The sequence below is a fragment of the Salvia hispanica genome, chromosome 4 (assembly GCF_023119035.1).
Source record: "Salvia hispanica cultivar TCC Black 2014 chromosome 4, UniMelb_Shisp_WGS_1.0, whole genome shotgun sequence".
Lineage (NCBI taxonomy): Eukaryota > Viridiplantae > Streptophyta > Magnoliopsida > Lamiales > Lamiaceae > Salvia > Salvia hispanica.
The window spans coordinates 16,565,068-16,588,862 of NC_062968.1; the positions used below are offsets into that span (position 1 = coordinate 16,565,068).

General features: G+C 34.1%; 2 protein-coding genes across 6 annotated transcripts; both read left to right on the forward strand.

Moving 5' to 3' along the window:
• The first annotated feature begins 7,157 nt into the window (after nt 1–7,157).
• Nucleotides 7,158–14,883, forward strand: LOC125222971 (membrane-bound O-acyltransferase gup1). Of its 4 annotated transcripts, none has more exons than XM_048125896.1 (19): nt 7,158–7,466; nt 7,527–7,582; nt 7,812–7,993; nt 8,092–8,140; nt 8,239–8,342; nt 8,443–8,507; nt 9,019–9,089; nt 9,630–9,689; nt 9,810–9,923; nt 10,415–10,539; nt 10,620–10,671; nt 11,779–11,841; nt 11,941–12,050; nt 12,138–12,230; nt 12,325–12,406; nt 13,851–13,928; nt 14,328–14,403; nt 14,471–14,520; nt 14,595–14,883. In XM_048125896.1, the coding sequence occupies exons 1-19, from the start codon at nt 7,364–7,366 to the stop codon at nt 14,643–14,645; spliced, it is 1,584 nt and encodes a 527-aa protein (XP_047981853.1). In that variant the 5' UTR covers nt 7,158–7,363; the 3' UTR covers nt 14,646–14,883. The 4 variants fall into 4 exon arrangements, with proteins under 4 accessions (XP_047981853.1, XP_047981855.1, XP_047981856.1 ...); XM_048125898.1 differs by having other exon boundaries at nt 7,383–7,466; nt 7,812–7,866; XM_048125899.1 differs by lacking the exon at nt 8,092–8,140 and having other exon boundaries at nt 7,383–7,466; nt 7,812–7,866; nt 8,223–8,342.
• A 1,314-nt stretch (nt 14,884–16,197) lies between these two features.
• LOC125219600 (nuclear pore complex protein NUP98B-like) lies at nt 16,198–23,034 on the forward strand. 2 transcript variants are annotated; one of them, XM_048121620.1, is made up of 16 exons: nt 16,198–16,325; nt 16,435–16,593; nt 16,684–16,884; nt 16,980–17,156; nt 17,254–17,454; nt 17,592–17,750; nt 17,843–18,043; nt 18,120–18,323; nt 18,414–18,542; nt 18,630–19,049; nt 19,160–19,351; nt 20,400–20,549; nt 20,625–20,682; nt 21,620–21,716; nt 21,817–21,937; nt 22,350–23,034. In XM_048121620.1, the coding sequence occupies exons 1-16, from the start codon at nt 16,262–16,264 to the stop codon at nt 22,937–22,939; spliced, it is 3,123 nt and encodes a 1,040-aa protein (XP_047977577.1). In that variant the 5' UTR covers nt 16,198–16,261; the 3' UTR covers nt 22,940–23,034. The 2 variants fall into 2 exon arrangements, with proteins under 2 accessions (XP_047977577.1, XP_047977578.1); XM_048121621.1 differs by having other exon boundaries at nt 18,156–18,323.
• Nucleotides 23,035–23,795: the final 761 nt, after the last annotated feature.

Sequence of the window (23,795 nt, forward strand, 5' to 3'; positions counted from 1 at the left end):
GATTGCATATTATATTTGCATGTATATACATATATATGTAGGAAAACAAGCGCCGCGTTTGGAATGTTGAACAAGTGTTGTAGGATTTAAGGCCAGGAATGTTGACGAAAGAGTCAAAAAAGAGTCAATTATGCTTCTATTTTATTTGATTCATCGTGTTAATAAAGTTTCTGCTTAAATTAATGGACTGTATATTTAATTTGTATACTAGTATTAATTTCTTATAAATGTTGAGATTCAGATTTGTACTATTAATTTACTGAAGTTGGGAACTCATTTGGATTTGGATTTGGAGGTGAATGGAATAAATGTTCAATTTCAAATTTGGGTATTCAATATTCATAGCCATTGTTCTTGAATTTCATACTTCATAGATATTTAATGCCCTATTCTATTCAAGCATTTATTTTACAGCATCACATTATGCTGTCCAGGCAAATTATTATTACAAACATGTATAAACCTTTAGTAAATTATTAATATAAAATAATATTTTGGTATTATTATAATTAATAAATGATTTTATCTTCTGAAGAAGGGAACAGTTTTATTCTCCGAATCAGAACTTCATGAATTAATGCCTTTAATCAAGAAACAAGCAAAGTAGAGTAAAATTATTACCCAGAATAATTATTTGTAGTGGTGCTTGTTTTTTTATATAATCCATTAATTGCGGCTGATAATTTTTTGAATAATTAATAGGAATCCAAAGATGGTCTTCCCCAAACAGGTTCCCAGCTGTAAAATGATATTCTCCTTTTTGTCCCAAGCAGTCGGTGCTCTCTCACTCACCACCGCTAGGGTTTGTTTGAATTGTGATTTGAGAGTATATCACACTATCAATAATAGCTTCCTAAAGAGTTTTATAATAGCATCAATAATGCCTGTAATATTTCCTACAGAGTTAAAAAACCTTTTTCAATTCTTCTTCTTCCTATTTAATTTATATTCATGTTAAAAAATAAAACTTCTATTAGTGGATGAAGGGTCTATAATAGCCATCCCAAACAAGAAACTAGAGGAACTTATTTAGAACATCGCATTCTTTATTTTATTTTAAATTTTATATGTATGTGTTTGCATTCTAAATTAAGTTACCAGTCATAATATTAATTCATTCTTTCATTTTTTTCATCTCTACTATAATCTTTTTTATATTCTTGATTTTTGGATGTTTTGTACCAATATGTGAAATAATTTACTTGAATGTTCAATGATGTTTTATAATGCGAGTATTTGTTTGAAGAATTCTTATAGGCTCAGCTTAACTGTCAATCAATTTTATGCATCAAAGTCTATTAAGGCATAATTATATAAACATCAAAATATTTTAATGAAGTGTAAGTAATATCGAAATACTGTATATATTTTTCAGTCCACCCCATTATGCTTAAAATTTCATGCTGCAGACAAAAATACAAATACTTTTTTCAACCTTTTCGTCTAAAAGTAATCGTTGCAATAATTGCTATCAACCATAGAAAAATATCCAAATAATATGTCGTAGTAATGTTAGCAGTGAATCAATTTTGTCAAATGATGATCATTGAAATTGTAGCTGTAGCATGTGGTCACGAATTTTTGGCTTTTCAATGTTTTCTTTCAAATTATCTTTTGAATAGTTAGTGAAATTACATAACTTGATATAGCAAAATTTTACGTTAAATGTTCAACAGATATTTTTTTCTAAATCATTTATGAATGAGAAATAAACAAAACATCCCGTGTCCATTGTCCACTTTTAGGCCGTAGCGGGCTACTATTTTGGCCCGATATAATTCAACCCGGGCTTAGACAAATCATCCGGCCCATAAACTCTGGCCGCTCCAATAATTTGCTTATGCCAAATTGAATGAAGCAAACCAACAAAACTATTATCCTCATTGTGTTATGTAATTTTTTAATCAAAATCTCGTATCTCCAAGAATCATTCAAAACTTAAAACAGAAAATAAAAACAGGCTATGTAAAGAACTGTTTTTTTTTCCTTCCCCAATAGTGTGTCAATTGTAATAAGAGGTAGCACTGTTGTTGACAAATGGAAACAATAATTGTAAGGGGACATGCATGTGTAATGGTTGCGGTTAACATCATTGTCAGTGTAAACTGGAAAAATAAATTATGATCAAATTCAAGGACCAGCTAATTTTAATTAGTTGAGAATGACCTATCCAATTACGGACCAATGAACTTCATCCACCTATGAACCACTTTGTGATGTTGTTGGTGTAATATTTCATATCCAGCACAGACCAGATGGAAATTGGATATTTATGGCATCATTATTCATCATCAACAAAACTGACATTAGTCATGGATGAATTAATATCATCACATGCTCAGCGATAAATTATGGTCAAATAATCGGGCTATACAATAATTAGGATTCATGTTAGATATTAGATAATGACATTTGTACTTCTTATACTTGATATTCATTTGCTTATAGTTGTACGTAGTTTTAAATATAGTCGAGCCGTGGACTAGGCAAAATCTCATGTCTAAATCTCAGACAGTCATTAGTCGTCACTTCTCCATCCAAGAAAATAATCTCATTTGTGGACGTCAATGCGAAATTGACAAAGTAAGAGAGTAAATGAGAAAAAGTGCGTAAAGTAAGAAATATAGAGAAAGCAAAATAGGTAAAGTATGAGAGAATAGAAAAAGTGAAAAAGCGTATGCGAGAAACTTTCCATTTTAAGAAATGAAACTATTTTTTGTGAATATTCCAAAATGACTAGATGCAACTATTTTTTATGGACGAATGAATTATTAATTCGATTGTGGTCTCAAATATGACCCTTTTAAATATAGGATGCAAACGGAAACGGGCCTATTACATCTAATGCAGCCCACTTATTCATTTTTATAAGATCAGACCCTCGAGGCCCACCTATTTTTACATCTTTTATGTTTGCCGATTTTAGTCTAACTAGTGTTAACCCACGTGCGATGCACGACAGAATTTTTTTCATCATTTTGAAATTGTTAATTGATTAATTAAATAAGAAATAATATAACTATATAATATTTAAAAATATAAAAATATAGAGTACTATATAATAATAATTCAATAAATATATGCTCCTCAATACATTTTATACCTATAGACATAAAATTAAACATATTTGAGATGTAATCTAGACAAACACAATTATTTGGACAATGATAAAGAAACTATATATAGTGTTGACACTTTTGAAAAATATGTTTAAAATAATCCTTCATATTTCTCTTCTAAAAATAATGTAAATCACACTTTTTAACAAAAAAATAAATCGATAACTCATAATATTCAAAACGTCAAAATCATGACCATAAAAAAATTCAAATCATAAACTAAAAAAAAACATGTCATTAATTGGTTGAATTAACACTTTTATATTAATGAATAATGATATACCCTTTTGAACGTTGGCACGTTTATCTTTATTTATTGCACTTTTAAACGTGGCTAGTTGGAACATGAAACATATATACTATTTTTTATGCTACTTTACAATTCTAAATAATGCAAATTTTATTTTTGTAAAAATATATTTAATATAAAATATATTTTACAGCAGGATCACCTATAGATAAGATAATTTGATTCTCTATATAAAATCAGTTGTATCCCTGAACAATTAAGTGCTAAATCCTAATTTCAACAATAGTATTATTAGAAAACCAAAATTTAGTAGCAAACTATTTTATTTTGTTTGAACAACTAATTGTTTGATCAACTCGATTTTGATAGGTTTAATTATCCCACTGCAAATATATATATTATGCACCACTTATTAATTCATCATAAATGATAAAATATTATTTTTTGTGTGACACCACTTAATATAATTATAGCGTCAGTGACAATATAAATTTACAAAAATAATAAATTGTGTAAAGATGAAGATAAATATTATACATGTTTCAAGTTAAGGATGTTACAATTCTCCCATTTTTTATATATGTAAAAAATATTACGATAAAATTCTTGAACCATATACACGTGGTACTCTAACTATTGTAATCAAATAAAAAAATAACAACAAATGAAATGGAAACTACAATCAAAATTATAAAACAAACCGAACTATAAATTTAGTCGAGAAAAACTCTCTTTCCACAAGACAAATTATTACATCACGGTTAGTGCTATTGAATTTACGTATTATCCCCAAAGATGAAACGACTTCCTCCTGACGTATATAACATCTCAAACCCGCTAGACACTGATGAACTTGATGGAGCTCCAAAAATTGAGCAATACAATGTTCTTAAAATATAAAATAAAATGTTGAGAGCTTGAGAGAGAATATTGGTTTGTAATTCCCTAACTCTATGCCTATAAATTATAAAATTAAGAGAATAGGGGTTACAAATTTTGTTAAATGCACATTATCCTATTTAAATATTTGTAACCGCTTACTAATTGTAGTGTTTTAAAAATTAGTCAGAATTTAATAGTTTCTATTTATTGTATTTACATCTCTTACATAAAATAATTATTCAAATCTTTCTAAAACTCGCCTTTTATATATGTATAGATATAGATATAGATTTAATCCCTTCTGCAAAGTTTGTAGTAAGTAGTACTCCCTCTGTCCACGATTAAGAGTCTCATTTCTAAATGATGCGGGTTTTAAGAAATGTTAAGAAAAGTGGGTGAAAGAAAGTTAGTGGAATAGGGGTCCCACTTGTATATATTAGTTTTAAATGATATGTGAGTGAAATGAGTTAATAGAATGTGAGGTCTTTTACCATTTATTGTAATTATGAACTGGAACTCTTATTCGTGGACGGACCAAAATAGAAAAACAGAACTCTTATTCATGGACGAAGGGAGTAACATTTTAATTCAGACTTTAAATTTTAAAAAATGTAACAAATGCTTTGTTGCTATAAAAGTTACTGAGAGCGTTCTACTCTTTTTCAATTTATTTTTATAATAAATTGAAAATTGCTAATAAAATATGAGCTTCATTTAAAAAATAGTAAAATAAAAATTTGATAAACTTTATAGAATGGACGGAAATAGAAATATGGGACAAATTTTCTAGGACGGGAAGAGTATATTTTTTTCGTTGGTTTATTTATCAAATCATTGATACATAATATTGAATCAAAATTGTATAATTAAATGTGAAATTTAATTCTAAATTATTTATTTAAAGTAATTGGTATAAGATTGAATTTGAAAAAAATACATACATACACAAAATATACGTATTTATTTGAAGTTATAGAGAAAAAGAATAAATTTAGCTTTAATATTTTTTTAATGTATTAAATTCAAAATAAAAGTGAATTTTATGTACCTCAACTAAAACAAAAGAAGAATGAAAAACAGAAAATGGGGTGAAAGAAAGAAGCAATTAGTGTTAGTGTTCCCTCGCCCAAGTCCTCCTTCAACATCTTATTCGTGATTCTAATCCAATATTGATGAATTAGTATGTAGGAGTAGATGATTTTCGTCGTATTACAAAACTCACCCCCAGCTCCGAGTATACATAACTTATGCTCTTCCACAAATACTTAGCATCTAATTAAGTTACGCAAAAATCACAGCCTATTCAAACCATTTCGAGATTGGCGACATAAATTTGAGCGGGAAATGCCATTTCACATGCTGCCCTTCCTATTTCCTAACCCAATGGCCAATGCAATGATCTTCACAAAATACACGCACAAATCCACCATTCCTGCCATTTCAAACTAACTTATCAATGATAAGTGTATGGAGATTCATGGCTCAATGATACGGTCTAGATTTAGTTCGATGAAATGAGTGAAAGGGAGTTGGTCACTTGGAATTCACTGATTCCAAGATGGGCTTTCATCGCGACGCATTGAAGAGCTTGTTGGGAGGGAAAAGGGATTGATGGATAATGTTTCTCACTATTGGGATGACAAAAGGGATAGTTTCTCATTATTATGGGGTATGCTATGGGGTGCATGACAAAGTCATCTCACTATTCCAGACAAACTCTATAACATTTCTTTGCTTGCTATTCATTACTTTGAAATGATGAGTTCAGAATTTGGCTTGACACCACTGTTGATTTGTTTGGGCGCGCTGGGAAGCTAAACAAGTGCAATCCTATGGCGGACATTTCTGGGTTCGTCAAAGATCCATAAACATGCGTGCAATGGAGAAGTTGAATGAGCTCTGCACACTTCTAGCTGGATTATATGCCGATGCTGGACACCTTCCAAAGGCTCCAAGCTGGAGCTGGATCGAGATCAATGGCCGTATCCATAAATTTGTTGTGAATGATGGCTCTCATCTTTGATTCTGAGGAAATAAGAAAGATATTGGGTAAGGCCACTGTTGCTGGTTATATCATGGATTTGAAGGCTGTAGTTCTTGAGAAGCACCTTGAAGACAGATTTAAATCTAGGATTGTTCTTTGCTAATCATTTGGGATAACATATTTGTATATTACTTGCTCAACAACATGCTCATGTTTCATAGCACCAGAGCCAGCAATTACCTATATTTATTAATAAGAGAAGTCAAAACAGAGACAATAGTGACAACTCACAAAGATTAGTAATGAACAAAAAACAATTAATAGACCAGCCAAATTCAATCTCTTGTTTTTCATACGTTTAAAAATATTATTAAAATTTTTTATTTTACAAAATTCATAAAAAAACAAAGCTCGATTTGCTCGTTTTCTCTATAATTTTAAATAAATTAATAAAAATAACAAATTGAACTTTGATTTTGATGAATAATGTGAATTTTAATAACATTTTTTAATGTATTAGTTACTGTACAAACTAAATATACCCTTCGTCCAAAAAAATAGAGCACAACTACTATTTTTGGCCGCCCACAAAAAATAGAGCACATTCATTTATGAAAAGTTTCTAACAAATAATAACTATACGTATAATCCCACTAACGCTACTTCTCACTTATTTCTCTCTCTCTCTTACTTTCTTTCCGTTCTTTCTTATTTTACCAATTCTACATTAAAACTCATGTTATATACAAATGGCTCTATTTTTTTTAGATGGAGGGAGTATATAAATCGAAACAAACAACACTAAACATGCGTCAAACGAGTGATGCATTGACGAAGTTACATTGAATTAACCCATCAAGGAGTGAGTATAATTAACGAGAGAAAATAAATATAGTAGTACTCCGTGATAGTAATATAGAAATTATAATCGAAAATTCCTTAAAATCCTTAAATCCTTATCCTTAATGGTGTGTGACAATTTGACAATTGTTTTCCGATTTCCCGATTTGAAGTAAGAGGAAGAGGGTGAAGAATTGAAGATATACGCTGCCCATCGGTCTCGCCGTCGCCGGCGGCTTGACTTTACCTTTGATTCTGGAGTTGCCAAAATTGAAGCAGAAAGGAGTGATGAAAAGCAGTTCCTGGAAGCGGAAGGAACTCTTCCTTCTCCTCCCATACGCGCTCCTATTCTATGCCATCGTCATTCGTCGTTCTCTCCAGCTCTCCCATGGTACTTTCTTCCCTTTTTTGCCTGCTCATACTTGTATGTTTCTCATCATTCTTACCACAGATCACCACGCAAAGCTATATGGTTTGCGCCCTGGTTGGATCTTCGGTCGCCTCATTGTACGTTATCTTTTCTTCTATGATGATCCGTGCTTGCGTTCTATACTTCATTTACTGCAATTCTATTTTTCTGGAGATTACATTTCTGAATCTTGTTTCAGTCTTTCTACTTTTGATGAAATTGATTCCTAATTAAATTATGAGATTACTCGCAATCAACCATACGGACTGAGTCACTGAACTTGATGGATATCCGCATTTTTATAGTAAATTATGAGATTACTCGCAGGATGCTACCGATGCACAATGGAGAAATTTCAGGCAGAACTTACCAATTCTCACCGGTGTGTTTGGGATCTTTACATTGGTTGCTCATATCCTCAAAACATCATTTTCTTTGACAGCCAAGGGAATGTCTTTCTACTGGCTTGTGATTTCTTTGGCATATTTATTTTACCTACATGAAGCCTGGTAATATCCTGATAAGTCGGAATGAAATACATGTTTTGATGCTTTGAGCTGCTGTAACTGTTCTAGTAACACTTTTCCTTTTCTTTCCTATACTGCAGCATCTTATTTATCTTTGGTATTGCTTCAGCTAACTTTTTCCTTGTAAAGGTCTGTTTCCTTCTTACATTTCAACTTTTAAAGGACCCCTCGTTCTATTAGATTAAGCTTCTAATGCTCTCATGTTCACCAGATATTTGCTTATGCAGATACTTGGAAGGACAAAGTACTTCTTATATGGGCTCTGGGTTTTTAACTTATCATTTCTTGTATGTAATCGCATTTATGAGGGATATCAATTCTCTAGTTTTGGGTAAGGTTTCTTTTGGCTTCCATGTCTCTTATATTACCACATCTATTGCTAAAACTGAAGTGCTTGTACTAATAGTTATGTTATGTTTATCTTGGTGAAGAGAACACTGGGCTTATTTGGATGACTTCCGCGGCACCTTCAGATGGCATATCTGCTTTAATTTTGGTAAACTTCTCTTGATATCTATGAGTTGGCTATATAAATATTGAATAAAAAGATCCAGTTAGGATCAATCTAAACCTTCCCATGATGTATATGACTTAGAGTACCCTTTTAGATTTCAAAAGCGTCCTTGTGTGAGTTTGATTTGTACACACATGTCATTTCCGAGTGTATGTTTCTCCTTGGTCTTTTATTTAATTTATTGATGTGTCTTTATTGCTCTGTGACTGACAATGAAATATGAATATTAGGGACATTAGTCATTAGCCTACAATGAGATGGAAATAGTCTGAACAATTTTATTGAATGTCGTATTTCTGTTTTCATTGTAAACAGTGGATTCCTTTTCAGATTTACTCCTCTATGAGAGCAGAAAATAGTTCCATCTTTTATCTTTGTGAAAAGGGATATAGATATATATTTTTATTTGCTCATTGTGTGGGTCTTATATTGGCCCTTACTTTTGCACCATCTGTCAGACTTACTATATTTCTCATTTTTCTTATTTTTCCAGTTGTTTTGCGTATGATAAGCTTTGGTCATGATTACCATTGGACTGATCAATACACTAGTGTTGATGACAAGGTATGGTTTTTAGTACCAAATTTCTGGCCATATAAGCCCCCAAGGTCTTAGTTTCTGGTTGATTGTCTGGTAAATATTAATTCAACCTTATCCTCCCTTCTGTTTTGTTGCTTTGTGTGTTTGACTGAAAATATGAATATCAGCTGTAACCTAAATGTCGAATGTGGTAATTTGATATATGAACCAAAAAACATCTTCTGGTGATATTTGAATGGAAATACTGTTTTTTTCACTGTACTTTCAACACTTTTGTGCGATTCAATTGTATTGTGGAACTCGAAAGTCCATGAACTACTGCTGCGAATCGTGAATGCATGTGTATTGATGTCAAGCATGTGCATTGAGCTTTGAGGAATGATATGTGTAACTGGTAGTTTCATGCTTGTTTCGTGACTTATTAAAATAAAATTAGTTGTATGTCGCATTAATGTCTTGTTGGAAGCTGTGGGTAATTACCTTTTGGTCTAGCTGGAGAAAGGTTGAAATTTAGTAAATGCTTTTTTGGATCTTTTTGTGCTTTAAGATTTTTTGTTATTGTAGAAGCATATTCAGCGGTGTGACCATTGTTCAACTGGCAAGACATGCTACCTGGTCTTACAGGTTAGCCATTCATCTCAATTCTCAACTACCAAACATTAGACGTTTTGCAATATCAGTTCAATTTAAAACATCTTAGTTATTTTTATTTTTTCTGATTGCTGCATTCGTTATTCTTTCCAGGAAAGAAGAGTAACAAATGACAAGTTCTCATTTCCAATATACTTGTGCTATTTGGTTTATGCTCCTCTTTACATTGCTGGACCAATCATTACCTTCAATGCATTTGCTTCACAGGTTTGTTTGTGCCATTCGCCTTAACTTAAAGAGGTTTTCGATTGCTAAAAAATAGCACTAAATTCAGTTTGTATTCTGTCTATACTCTATACCTTCATACATTATGTTCCTGTTGAATAATTTTATGTGAATCTCCATTGTGTTTTCACTTGTTGGCAATGGGGTCCATGTTACATAGTGATTTGTAATCTGTCATTAAAATGTTCCTTCATACACTTTCCCCCTTGTTAAAGTTTACCTAGAAGTGGAGGATGCTGGTACTTAACAAAAGAGTAACATAATTGGTTACAACTGTAACAATGCCAAATTCTCCTTTAACACATGATGAATACATCTACCATTTTATTGGTCCTTTCGATCTCTCCTGTATCACCTATGTTAAATCTTAATATTACCAAAATAACACATTATGTTTTATGCACAAACCATATTACTATTATGAATATTTTCTTTAGAAGGTATTTAGAAATATCTTCTCAAATTTGTGGCAGTTGGATTCTCCCCAGAACATATACTCATCTCGAGAAGTTGCTTGGTATGGATTCCGATGGGTATTTTGTCTTTCACTAATGGAATTCATGACACAGTTCTTTTACTATAATGCCTTTGCCATTAGGTAACTATTTTAAATTTATAGCTATTAATAACATTAATGTTTAAAACATCATATATTGAGAATTGCATTACTGTCTGCAGTGGTTTGTGGAAACAATTGTCTCCAATGGACATCTTTATCATTGGATATGGAGTAAGTTCTGTTCTTAATATACTTTGGTTCTCCTAAAACTGAAAGCAGTTCGTTCTACTGCTCTGAATCTTACTATCATATTAGTCTTTATAATTGTGAAATGTGGAAAAAACTATTTTTTTAACTAATGAAATGTGAAAACTCACTTAGCTTGATTTTAATATGAATTTAATCATGAGCGTCTCATTCTTAGTTGAGTAGCATCCAACTTAGAAGTGGGCCTGATGGGTTCATAGAACAACATCAGAAACATATTTTAAACCTTTTTTTAGTACTCCCTCAGTCCCTAATAGATGTCACACTTTCTTTTTTAGTTTGTCCCACAAAAGATATCAAATTTCCTTTTTTTGGAAAAAGTTTCTGTCTCACATTATTATAAATATACATTTTCTCTCTCCACTTAACAAACAAAACAACATCTCCTAAAATCTTGTGCCATTACCCAAGCGTGTCATCTATTATGGGACGGAGGGAGTACAAATCAAGATATTTCTTAGCACATACATACATAACTAGATGAACTCCATCATGGAATGAGTAGTCCGTATTGGTGTGTATTTATCATCAGTTCATGATTGTAGATTTGTAGTATTAACAGTGGTTTCCTGCAATTCCTCCATTTGGATTAAAACATGTGATATCATCCCTTTAAAGAAAGCTAAATATTACTACTTCCTCCGTCCAACAAAATAGACTATACTAAGTTGTGAGTTTTGTGACCGAGGTTCTAATAAATTTTTGGTAGATTTTATTGTGACTGGAGAAGGGGGCCCACTTTCAAAAAAAAAGAAAAGAAAAGGGGGCCCACTTTATTTAATAGAATGTGTTGTGAGTGGAGAAATGGTTGGCCATGTCATATGTGTGTTAGAGTTAAAAGTCATTGGAAAAAGTGGGGTTAAAAGAGAGGAAATTGTGTCCAAAAATGTCAAAGATTAAATGTGCACTAATTTGTGGCACACCCCATAAAAGCAAAGTGTGCACTATTTAGTGGGACGGAGGGGGACTATACTAGGATTTTTCGTTTACATCGAATTATAATATCCAATAAGTACTTTCTTGCATGTCAGAGCTTAATGTCGTATCAGCACTGTACATTGATCCAAACAGGTTCTAAACTTCATGTGGCTAAAATTTTTCCTGATCTGGCGCTACTTCCGGTTCTGGTCACTGGTAGGCCTTCTTGAAAAATATTTGTTTCTTATTAATGCTGATTCCTGTGTTTTGACACATTTGGCATATGGAATGCTAACGACCAATGTATCGATGTAGATTAATGGCATTGTACCTCCAGAGAATATGCCGAGGTGCATAAACAATTGCCACAATTTGGAAAGTTTTTGGAAAAACTGGCATGCTTCATTCAACAAGTGGCTTGTCAGGTACACTTTTTTTGACACCTTGTATCCCAGTTATTTTTGCAATTTATTATTCTGCCATGTGACATTGTGCAATCATATTTTTATTAGGTATGTTTATATACCTCTTGGGGGTTCCCAGAAGAAGCTGTTGAATGTTTGGGTTGTCTTCACCTTTGTAGCTGTGTGGCATGATTTAGAGTGGTACATTAGCCTATCAAAATTTTTCCAGAAGCGTAATATTGTGCTCTACTGTCACAGCCCAGTTATTATCACGAATTTTTTCCCTTGATTTCAGGAAGCTTCTTTCTTGGGCGTGGTTGACGTGTGTATTTTTTATACCAGAAATGCTGATAAAATCAGCAGCTAGCGCCTTTCAGGTATCTGTATATTTTCATCTCTATATCTGTTTCCATCCTGATAGAAACAAGGTGGATGAATAGTACATGTAGAGAAATAAACTGAAATAGCAAGTAATGATTCCCAGGAAAAATCCTGACTAGCAAATTGTCAAATTCTCAGTAAGAGTCCAATATGATGTCCTGCTGACACAGTGAGGATCACCTAATTCTTTTCCTACACCAACTCCTGCTCCATCTCTCACAAACATAAGTAATGGGCCCACCATCATATTTTATGTTTGTGAGGGGTGGAGCAGGAGATGGTGGGAAAAGGATGAACTAATAAAATGGCCCTCACCTTGTCAGACTAATGGCCCATTCTACTATTAATTCAAGAGAATGTAAACTAGCTGAAACAAAAGAATTTAAAAACCTAAGGACCTAATTAAGTAGAAAGGTTCCCAAGTAAACAGGCTTCAATAATCTCTTGTGCTGGCTTCCCTCTCTTCTGTGACGATGATAGACAATGGAGTTATCGCACACCTTGTGTAATAGTGTGTGTCACTTTAGATCAAAATGAAATGTTTAACTATCAGGTATAAGAAGTTCTTTCACAGGATTATAAATGAAAAGGAGCTCACAGGATGTGAGGACTACTGACCCTATATTAGAATGAAATAACAAAGAAAACAAATCTTCAATGGAAAGAGTACACCTGAGTCCCAACTGTAGCTGAAGTAATTTCATGCACAAAGAGTTGGGAAAGAGAAAGAAAAGGGCTCTGGCACTGGCAAAATGACCTGTCTCTGAATATTCAGAGCATTTAGTCGTGTTACTATTTTTATTCAGCAAAAAGAAGAAAATTCACGATTTCAAAATATTGTAGTTAAATTGAAATTCTTATAGAGCCTGTTTAGGAAGGGATTTTCTTTAACTTTCCCTATCTTAGTTACGAAACTGAGTATGAGTACTTTTTACTGTTTCTGAACCGATGTGAAATTTCCATCTGCATAAGGGTTAATAATTAATGATCAACTCTTTCACTGCTCGTTATTTCATTTTTCTTTATTCTTCACTAGGATCCAATTACTCAACATTTGGTGTATGCAGTGCTTATAAATTCAAGACAGTATAGTTTCTTACAGTTAACTTGGATATGATGATTAGACATCAATAACTGCAATTGCTACCTAATCGGATTTAGATACTCATTAAGAGGGGCAAATACAGTTTTATATAATATGAAGTCCTCAAAAAGTATCATGATATAGTAAGTAGCCTTCCCATGGAAACTACCACCAAGTTAAATTCCTCAAATCTATAATTTATGGTGAGGCTTGTATGTTTCAGACATTGTTCTACAAGATGTTGGCATATTGGATTTATTTAAATAAAGTATGTGCGTGCATCCAATATAACATGTGAACCATCACCTAAACTCCCACTGATTCTCATTATTTATTCTCTGCTGTATTGCTTCCAGGCTGAGGGAGCTTTTGGGGAATTTATTTTTCGTGAACTCCGTGCTGTTGCTGGTGCAGTAACAATTACTTGCCTGATGGTTTGTTTTCTTGGAACTCATTTGAAAAATTATCATGCTACAACCTTTCTGCTGTAAAATCAAATGGTGCTAGTATTTTTAATATTGCAGCTAAAAGTAAAACACATTTAGATCATTGCTATTTAGATATTGTTTCTTTACAGGGCATTCTCATATGCACATTATTTTTCTTTCATACAACTTGTTTTACTTGCCAGTTTTTTTATTTAAAGTAGACGTTCTTTTGATCTTGTAACATTGCAGTAAGCCAATAACAGATTACCATTGTAACATTGTACATAGACCATAACCTGAAACTCTCTAAACTGCTGGACTAGATTTGACAAATCAATCAAAACTCTTTTCTGGGTATGAATGATTCTGATTTTATGAATCTGAAGGCAGTAGTGTCTACTGCAGGTGGCTAATCTTGTGGGGTTTGTGATTGGCCCATCAGGCATTAATTGGTTGGTTTCTGGGTTCCTTCAGGAAGGAGGTTTGTCTCTTTACTTTCATCTCATGGTTTATATGTTTCGGTGCTTGTTACATTTTATTTGTTTCAGGTCTGCTCACACTCGGTGGCTTGCTAGTTTCATTTTACGTCGGAACTAAGGTATGGTTAATAGACATTTTTATGAAATCATCAGTTTGTTGGTGCAAATTGTTGATTACAAATGTAATGCACAGCTTATGTTTCACATCGCTGATGCTAAGCAAAGGAAGGACAAGAGTAGATGATATGAAGGTTTGTTCTTGCACCTGTTTCTTGGGCCCAAATAGAACAAATTGGGACCCTAACATATCATGAGCAACATAATTTTCTGCGCAATTTCTTCGAGATAGGAGAAAAATATCAAAATTCCCTTGTGGAAATGCTCTTTAAGCTGCAAAACACAATGTATCAGTATTGTTTCATGAATGTCGTACAGTTTACCAAAAAACAGTGGTTGCAATGGATGGAGTTTTGCTTTTCTTATGTGTCTACTTTGTTCAATGGTAATAGAAATTAGTGAAGAACTCGGATTAATAAATTTTAATCAGGTGTGGATGTCCTCACGTGTAGCACCAAATGTAGTAGGTGATCTCCACTGGTTTGCATGGCCCATACTTTTGGGACGATAAATGGACATGATACAATTAAATGTTAACCAATATGATCAATGTCCTGATTAAAATTTGGAAATCTAATCATAATTACTTACGTCTACAGCCAAATGAAATTATTATCCATTTTAAGCCTTACTAAAAGAATATTGTAGACAAACTTAGGGGAGGTCTTGCATGGTGTGCACAGACTTTTCTGGTTCATGTGCCATTAACTTTTTCAATCCACTTTTAGTTACATTTTGTAAAATTCATGGCGGGTGAAATGGCGCCAAATTATAAGGAATGGAGAGGAAGATTCTAAGTAATAGAGTCAAAATGGCTTGTTTGATAGGGAATTTTGAACAATTTGTTAAAAAAGCGAAAAACGGAATGATTTCATAAATAAGGGACACATAATTTTGTGATCGACAAGGACTGAAATGAAAATTTCAACATAACCGTTTGCTGCTACGCTTTGAACAAAAGCTAAACCAACAGCTTGCTTTATAAGCGAATGTCACCTCTCCCGCCATTCTATTTACAGTAGTACAATTCTCAACTCAAAACTCAAAACTCTCTCTCTCGCAACAATGATTTAGCCCAATCATCTTGCTAATCCTTTTTTTCTGTTAATTATTTAAGAAATTAATTTGTGGTGAGTGAGGGTTTTCTTGTTTGTTTGCGTATTTTGTTCATTGTTTAAATCATGCATCTTCCTCGTAAATTTGTGGATTACTTTTGGATCTGTAGTAAGAATTATGCGTTTCCTCGTCATGCATTTCCTCTTTCTCGGAATAAATCAAACATGCATCATCTTCTCAAACAATGTTAAAATGGAAAACTTTATAATGCACTAGATTTACCTTACTATTATAGCTTATTTTTCATATTTATAAGCTTGGATTTGAGAATTCTTTGTTGTATTACCAGTTCTACCGCTTACTACTTCTTATATATTCATTAAATTTAAAACTTCAACTCCTTTTGGTTTTCTAACTTGTGGATTTCGACTAAGGAAGATAGTGCTTAGGTTAGAAAAAAATGAAAAACTTCTTGCAGCCTGGTGAAGCATGGCTATCGCATAATTGATGAAATGCTCTTTAGTTTAACTAGTGTAGAAGTAATACTTTTTTTTATCTGCCTTTCTCTGTAAATCAGGGTTCAATATATCAACAAAACCTTGGGGTGTTACTGGAATAGAATGTCGAGGAAGTAGAGAAGCACTGGAATCTGAAACACCAGGTGATGTAATCATATCAATATCAGCAATGCCTCATTATCAAAACAAAAGTCATCAAGTGTTGAGGTTTGAGGACTATAAGCTAAAAAAGGGTAAGATGAGTGAATTGCATAATTATTTAGAATTGGAAGTTAGTACTCCATAATTTTCAATCTGCCTTCCTCTGTATCTCAACAAAACCTTGGGGTGTTACTGGAACAGCATGTCGAGGAAGTAGAGAAGCACCGTATTCTGAAACATCAGGTGATGTAATCAATAATGGTCACTCATTTGAAAAAATGATATCAATATCAGCAATGCATCATTACCAAAACAAAAGTCATGAAGAGTTGAGGTTAGAGGACTCCGAGCTGCAAAAGGGTAAGATGCTTTTTCTCATATTTGAGTGAAGTGCATAATTATTTGGAACTGGAAGTAATATTTTCCAATCTGCTTTTCTCTGTAAATCAGGATTCAACATGTCAACAAAACCTTGGGGTGTTACTAAAACAGAATATCGAGGAAGTAGAGAAGCACCGTATTCTGAAACACCAGGTGATGCAATCAATAGTGGGCATTCCATTGGAAAAATGATATCAATATCAGCAATGCCTCATTACCAAAACAAAAGTCACGAAGAGTTGAGGTTTCAGGACTATGAGCTGCACAAGGGTAAGGTGTTTGTTCTCTTCTCATATTTTGAGTGAAGTGCATAATTATTTGGAACCGGAAGTAATATTTTTCAATCTTCTTTTCTCTGCAATCAGGGTTCAACATATCAACAGAATGTCGAGGAAGTAGAGAAGCACCATATTCTGAAACACCAGGTGATGGAATCAATAGTGGGCACTCCCCTGGAAAATTCATATCAATATCAGCAATGCCTCATTACCAAAACAAAAGTCATGAAGAGTTGAGGTTTCAGGACTATGAGCTGCACAAGGGTAAGATGTTTGTTCTTTTCTCGGATTTTGAGCGAAGTGCATAATTATTTTGGAGATGGAAGTAAAATTTTTCAATCTTCTGTTCTGTGTAAATCAGGATTCAACATATCAACAAAACCTTGGGGTGTTACTGGAACAGCATGTCGAGGAAGTACAGAAGCACCATATTCTGAAACACCAGGTGATGGAATCGATAAGGGGCACTCCTCTGGAAAAATGATATCAATATCAGCAATGCATCATTACCAAAACAAAAGTCATGAAGAGTTGAGGTTTCATGACTATGAGCTAAAAAAGGGTAAGATGTTTGTTCTTTTCTCATATTTGAGTGAATTGCATAAGAATTTGGAACTGGAAGTAATATTTTTCAGTCATCTTTTCGCTGTAAATCCGGATTCAACATATCAACAAAACCTTGGGGTGTTACTGGAACAGAATGTCGACGAAGTAGAGAAGCACCATATTCTGAAACACCAGGTGATGGAATCGATAAGGGGCACTCCTCTGGAAAATTCATATCAATATCAGCAATGCCTCATTACCAAAACAAAAGTCATGAAGAGTTAAGGTTTCAGGACTATGAGCTGCACAAGGGTAAGATGTTTGTTCTTTCTCAGATTTTGAGTGAAGTGCATAATTATTTGGAGCTGGAAGTAATATTTTTCAATCTTCTGTTCGTAAATCAGGATTCAACATATCAACAAAACCTTGGGGTGTTACTGGAATAGAATGTCGAGGAAGTAGAGAAGCACCGTATTCTGAAACACCAGGTGATGGAATCAATAAGGGGCACTCCTCTGGAAAAATCATATCAATATCAGGAATGCCTTGTTACCAAAACAGAAGTCATGAAGAGTTGAGGTTAGAGGACTCCGTGCTGCAAAAGGGTAAGATGCTCGTTCTTTTCTCATAGGCGAAGTTCATAACTATTTGGACGTAATATTCTTCAATCTGCCTTATCAGGGCCCTATATCTCAACAACACCTTGGGGTGTTACAGGAACAGCAGGTCGAGGAAGTAGAGAAGCACCGTATTCTGAAACACCAGAAGGTGATGGAATCAATAGGTGGTGCTCCCCTGGAGAAATCGTATCAATATCAGCAATGCCCCATTACCAAAACAGAAGTCATGAAGAGTTGAGGTTTGAGGACTCTGAACTACAAAAGGGTAAGATGTTTGTTCTTTTCTCATATTTTGAGTAAAGTACATATTTATTTGGAAGTAATATTTTTCAATCTACCTTCCTCTGTAAATCAGGGTTCTTCCATATCTCTACAAAACCTTGGGCTGTTACTGGAATAGAATGTCGAGGAAGTGGAGAAGTACCGTATTCTAAAACACCAGAAGGTGATGGAATCAACACTGGGAACTCTGAGCTACAAAAGGGTAAGATGTTTATTCTTTTCCCATATTTTTAGTGAAGTGCATATTTATTTCGAAATTTATTGCAGACTTACTAATTTTCTCTTGCAGGATCTAGTTTCCCTTTGCAGTATCCATTTAAAGAATCAAGCTGTCTCTCTCATCCTCTCACTTCTCCTGTGCCATCAAGTCAGCCATCTTTTGATTCTCTTCGGGGAACAACCTTTGGTACATCAACTGCTGCATATGTGAAACCAACAGTTGGCAGCACAAGCATGGGTTTTGATCCTCTTCCATTTGGCGGTTCAAGCGCTGTTGGGTCTGTTGGTCGAGATCCAAGAACTTGTGCTTTTGGAACATCTAGCACCAACGTGTCCAGTGCCACAAACAACTCGACACTTGGTCTTCTCATTACATCGTCAACTTTATCTGATACTTCAAACAATTCCGTGTCAAATAATTTTGGGTTCGGTCATGGTTCGACTTCTGATTCTGCAAGCAGTAGCATATTTGGAAGTCAGACTTCTTCTGGTGAGCAAAAGTAGCTGAATTATATTCAAATATTATCGCACAAAGCAATTTTTGTTTCAGTGTTCTAAATAGATAAACATGCATTATACATGCTTTAATTCTTGCTGCAGGATCTGTTGTCACAACTGAAACTAAAAATGAAGAAAGTAGGCAAGGATTTTCTGCAACAGAGGTAGTTCCAAGAGAAAATGAAAGAGATGTTTCGAAAATTCAGTCCATTTCTGCAATGGCAATCTACGAACATAAAAGTCATGAGGAGTTGAGGTCAGAGGATTATGGACTATGTAATGCATGTTATAAAGGTAATTATTTAAGCTTGACATAAGCTGCTCATGAAGTCTCTTCATTTGATTTTCTAAGTGATACTTGTGTTATCCCCCCTCGTCCCTTTTATCAGAGATGTGTGATACATTTTTCAGATCATCTTGTTTGTTCACCTTATCTGAACTTGAGAGAAAAAATGACTCCTAGCAACACAATTTCGGCAGCTCCAACTCTCTTCATCTGTGAATCGCTTATATTCCAATGTGTATCACTCGCAACTACAAGCCTTTACTACTACTACAACTCCATTTATGCTTTCATATTGCCCAAATCTTAATCCATCTTTGTTAATCCCTTTTACACAGCCAATCGTTCAAAGTATTTGCCAGTGCCTCGATATATCAACAACTTTCACTAGTGTATCCGCCGTTCACTTTCAATTCTCCCTTCCAACTGTTAAACCCTGTTTCTCTGAACTCAAGACAGAAAACTTCATAACTCCAGAAGTTTCTTCCTCTGTGATTTCCTTCAGTGAACTGATGTTTACGCTTCTGCTCAATCACAAACTTTACCCGTGTCCTGCACTGCAGCTTCTTTGGGACATTTATCTCAAACCTGAATCTACCTTCTTTAATCCCTTTTACTTAGATAATGCTTAAGAATAGTTGTGAATGCCCCAAAGAATCAATAACATTTACTAGTTCGTCTTTTGGAACTTTTTTCCTTCACAAAACATTCTGTAACTACCTTATCATCCATAAAGCTGCACCAGTAACCTCGTCAAATCTTGGTTCTGTAAAAAGGTTGGAAGGGCCGGGGCTTTCTTTCTTATTTTCTTGCTGAGATAAGGATATTATATGTCGTGGTTCAGTGTTGCAATATTTATGGTTGTATATGATCTGTAGATTGTGCATCTCTGTGGAAATTGTTGTGATCTATTTTGAGAAACAAAACCTTGGGGAGTTACTGAAACAGGATGTCAGGGAAGTGGAGAAGCACTTTATTCTGTGACACCAGAATAAATTAGTTGTGAATGCCTAGTAACGAGATTAACTAGTTCATCTGTTGGAACAATTTCCTTCACAGAACCTTCGATCATCGCCTCATCATTCATGAAGTCTACCCCAGTAACATCGTCAGATCCTTGCTCTTCTTTCATGAATGCATCACAGCCTCAACAGACTGCTGACAAAGTAGGACCCATTTCAACTAATGACCCGAATACACCATCTCAAGGTAAGTGAACTTTAACTCTGTATTGACCTAAACTTCAGCCATGCAAAAGATTTATTCTTTTCTTCCATTTCAAAGCTTCAAGTGGCCTGCCAATAGTGACCGAGTTTACCAGTCAAAACATCAATGGACCACAGTAAGTTTGACTGACTTCACCACTACAGCTTTCAGTTTTCTATTTATTTCTATAATTTTGTAATTTTGTAAAGAGTAAAGCATGATGTTAAAAAATACAGGGCAATGTAAGAAAATCTGAGGGAAAAGAAAATAAGTACCAGTGAGGATAGGGATATTGGTCCCTAAAATCATGAACCTTGGTCAAATTTTGGTATTTCCCACGAACTTTAAAATTGGTCTTAAATATCACAAATTTTACATTTTGTTTGATATTTCCCATGGCAGCCCAAATAAGATATCTTCTGCAAAAATCTTATTATACGTGAGCAATCGTGAAATGTTTATGATATTTTAGATTACTTGTTAAGTTCGTGACAAGTAAGATAAAAAGCTACATTGAAAATCATGTTGATTTAGTAGTACAAGTAGGATAAAAAATGCACGGAAGTGGGTTGGATGTGTAATGATCGACTTGCTATGGGAAATAACAAACAAAATGTAAAGTTTGTGATATTTAAGACCAATTTTAAAGTTCGTAGAAATACCAAAATTTGACAAAAGTTCATGGTTTTAGAGACCAATATCCCGTGAGGATATATACATGATTGACATAAAACAGTGATCCGATAGTACACAAGCAAATTCAAGAATTTATTGTCATAGTCTGCAAGAAACACCAATAATACTATGTTACTTTATTCATATATATACGTATGTTTTATTCTTCCCTGTAACACGAAAGTGGTATACTGATGTTCTTTATTTTTTTAGTTAAGAAAACAAAAAAAAATTAGATGATGTAATGGTGAGAAGATGGCAAGTAATGTATCAGCAACTTTGCAAATGATGAAAACTTCATTCAAAACACAATATGCCTTTGTATTGCCGTCTTTACCTTTCTCTTGATTTTCCTGATTGGTTTTCTTTGTTGTTATGTTATTAATTGATGCTGATAGCTACACTCCTTCAAGCAATTCACTTATGCAGTCCGTGACATCAATACTTCATGGAATACCCACTCAGGAGCCTAATGGTAGAAGCAGTGAGACTAAGGCGAGTCCCCAGTTTTCTCATATTTATGCATTGAGGTGCTCAAATTATTGAGCTATCTCAAGAACAAAAAGAATGAATCGTATATCACAATTCTTGACAGTTGCAGGTGATGTTTTGCATTGATGAAGAAGCTAATGGTTCAGTAGCCCCTTCGCTGCCACGGAAGAAACCCAGAGCTTGGGTCAATATCACCTCACTGTCTCTTCATATGGCTCAAGGCAGTAAGCCTCAATCTAACTTTTATTTCATGATGTTCATTATTTTGCCTTGCTGGAACAGAACTTGATCTGCTAGGTAGAGACTAGAGAGTAGCTTTTTCTTTCAGCTGCTGAGATGGTTTCTGTGGTGAGTTATTGCTCTTTAGTGGCTGTGTATCAAAACATTGCACTGGAACTATGAAGTTTATGTAAAAAACTAGAAATCATAAATAAGTACTTATGTTGCTCATCATTAGATTTACAAGACTGCTTCGTAACAACAATAAGATTTTTGATCATCAGCCATCAATGTAAAAGCATGAAAATTAACTTGTTCTCTTCAATTCCTCGTTTCATATTTAGACATTTCCTATGACTACCTCCTGTTATCTTCAACTCCGAAATATCTAAGATCCTGAAAATGTTTAATTTGCAGGCAAAGGTGATGAGGTCAAAGACAGTTGTAGTTCTGTACAAATTATGGAAATAAATGAAGACATGCATGCCCTTCTGAATCTGCACGAAGTTGAAGTCGCTGCAACAACTGAAAGACGCAATGCTGATGTTTTAGCACTACTGCCAAAGCTTCCTGATGGAGTTGAATATTACACGGAACCTTCACTGCGCGAGCTGGCAGCTAAGGAAATGGCAGAAGCGGGATTCTGCAGGCGTGTGAAGGACTTTGTTGTGGGAAGGCAGGGTCATGGAAGCATCAAGTTTCTTGGAGAAACAGATGTCTGCCATCTCGATGTTGAATCCATCGTGCAGTTGAACAATCGGCAAGTGATCATTTATCCGAACGGGAGAAAGAAGCCACGAGACGGGGGACAGGTTAACAAGACAGCTGAGGTCACTATGCTCAATGTCAAATGCATCAGCAAAAAGACAGGAAAGAAATATGTCGAAGGGCCTCAAGTTGAGAGTTACAAAGAGATCCTGGTCAAAACGGTTCGAGAACGTGGAGCGGAGTTTGATTCATATGATCCAGTTGAAGGGGAACTGAAATTGAGGGTTAAACTCTTTTAGCTAGACTTATCGGTATTAGGATCATGTGGTTTCTTAACTGGCTTAGTTTTGTCTACTAGTTAAATTAGTACTACTTTTATAAATATTCTTATTAATCTTTGAGTTGCGAAAATGTGAAGGTTGTGAATACATTTGTTTCAGCTATAGTTGCTAAATAGTTTGAAAATTAAAAGACAAACTTCAATCAAGACTCGACTTAAGAAGAAATGGAAATAGATGTGAAGTTCAAAGAAAAATGATGCAACATGTTTGACAATGGATCTATAATGTTTTGAAAATAACAGATGATGGTTAGTATGCACGCCGTGTGCATTACTTAATAGTGAATTGAATTTTCCATTGAGAAAACTTATTTGGAAGACATTTTCGTTTCGTAAAGTTTATTTCAAATTGAGAAGGAAAGAAGGCATGGATCAGGCTTTGATGTGCAATTCTGTTTCTAGATTTGTTAATTACACCAACATGAAAAGTCGTCGGTTTTAGGCAATACATGATGCTACGCCATTCAAATTTTATCTATCCAAATTCTAATTTATTTTCTTAATCACATTGTCAACTTCTTATATTTTGTAAAAAATCATCATAAACTTGGATGAATTATTCTTTTTAGCTATTGATATTGCTCGTCTTTGTATGTTTTAATCTCATTTATTTTTCAATCTGTTTGAAGAGGGAGGGGTGTGGACAAAGATTAAGGCTTGGCTTCACATAATAAGGGATGTGTCTATTTTTGATCACTTATGATTACTGTGAAATTATAAATCTGCATAGTTAATTCTCAACAAAAATCTAGAGAAATGAAAAGCCAAAAATTAATATAAACCTCAATTGGGTAATGAAGAATAATAAATCTGAT

Excerpts from the sequence above, each read along its gene's own strand:
- LOC125222971 (XM_048125896.1), top strand. The coding sequence starts at position 7,364 with ATGAAAAGCAGTTCCTGGAAGCGGAAGGAACTCTTCCTTCTCCTCCCA. Across the intron at positions 7,467-7,526 it reads TTCTCTCCAGCTCTCCCATG|ATCACCACGCAAAGCTATAT; the intron begins GTACTTTCTTCC and ends TTCTTACCACAG. Across the intron at positions 8,141-8,238 it reads CTAACTTTTTCCTTGTAAAG|ATACTTGGAAGGACAAAGTA; the intron begins GTCTGTTTCCTT and ends TTGCTTATGCAG.
- LOC125219600 (XM_048121620.1), top strand. The coding sequence starts at position 16,262 with ATGCCTCATTATCAAAACAAAAGTCATCAAGTGTTGAGGTTTGAGGAC. Across the intron at positions 16,594-16,683 it reads GGACTCCGAGCTGCAAAAGG|GATTCAACATGTCAACAAAA; the intron begins GTAAGATGCTTT and ends TCTGTAAATCAG. Across the intron at positions 17,455-17,591 it reads TGACTATGAGCTAAAAAAGG|AATGTCGACGAAGTAGAGAA; the intron begins GTAAGATGTTTG and ends TTACTGGAACAG.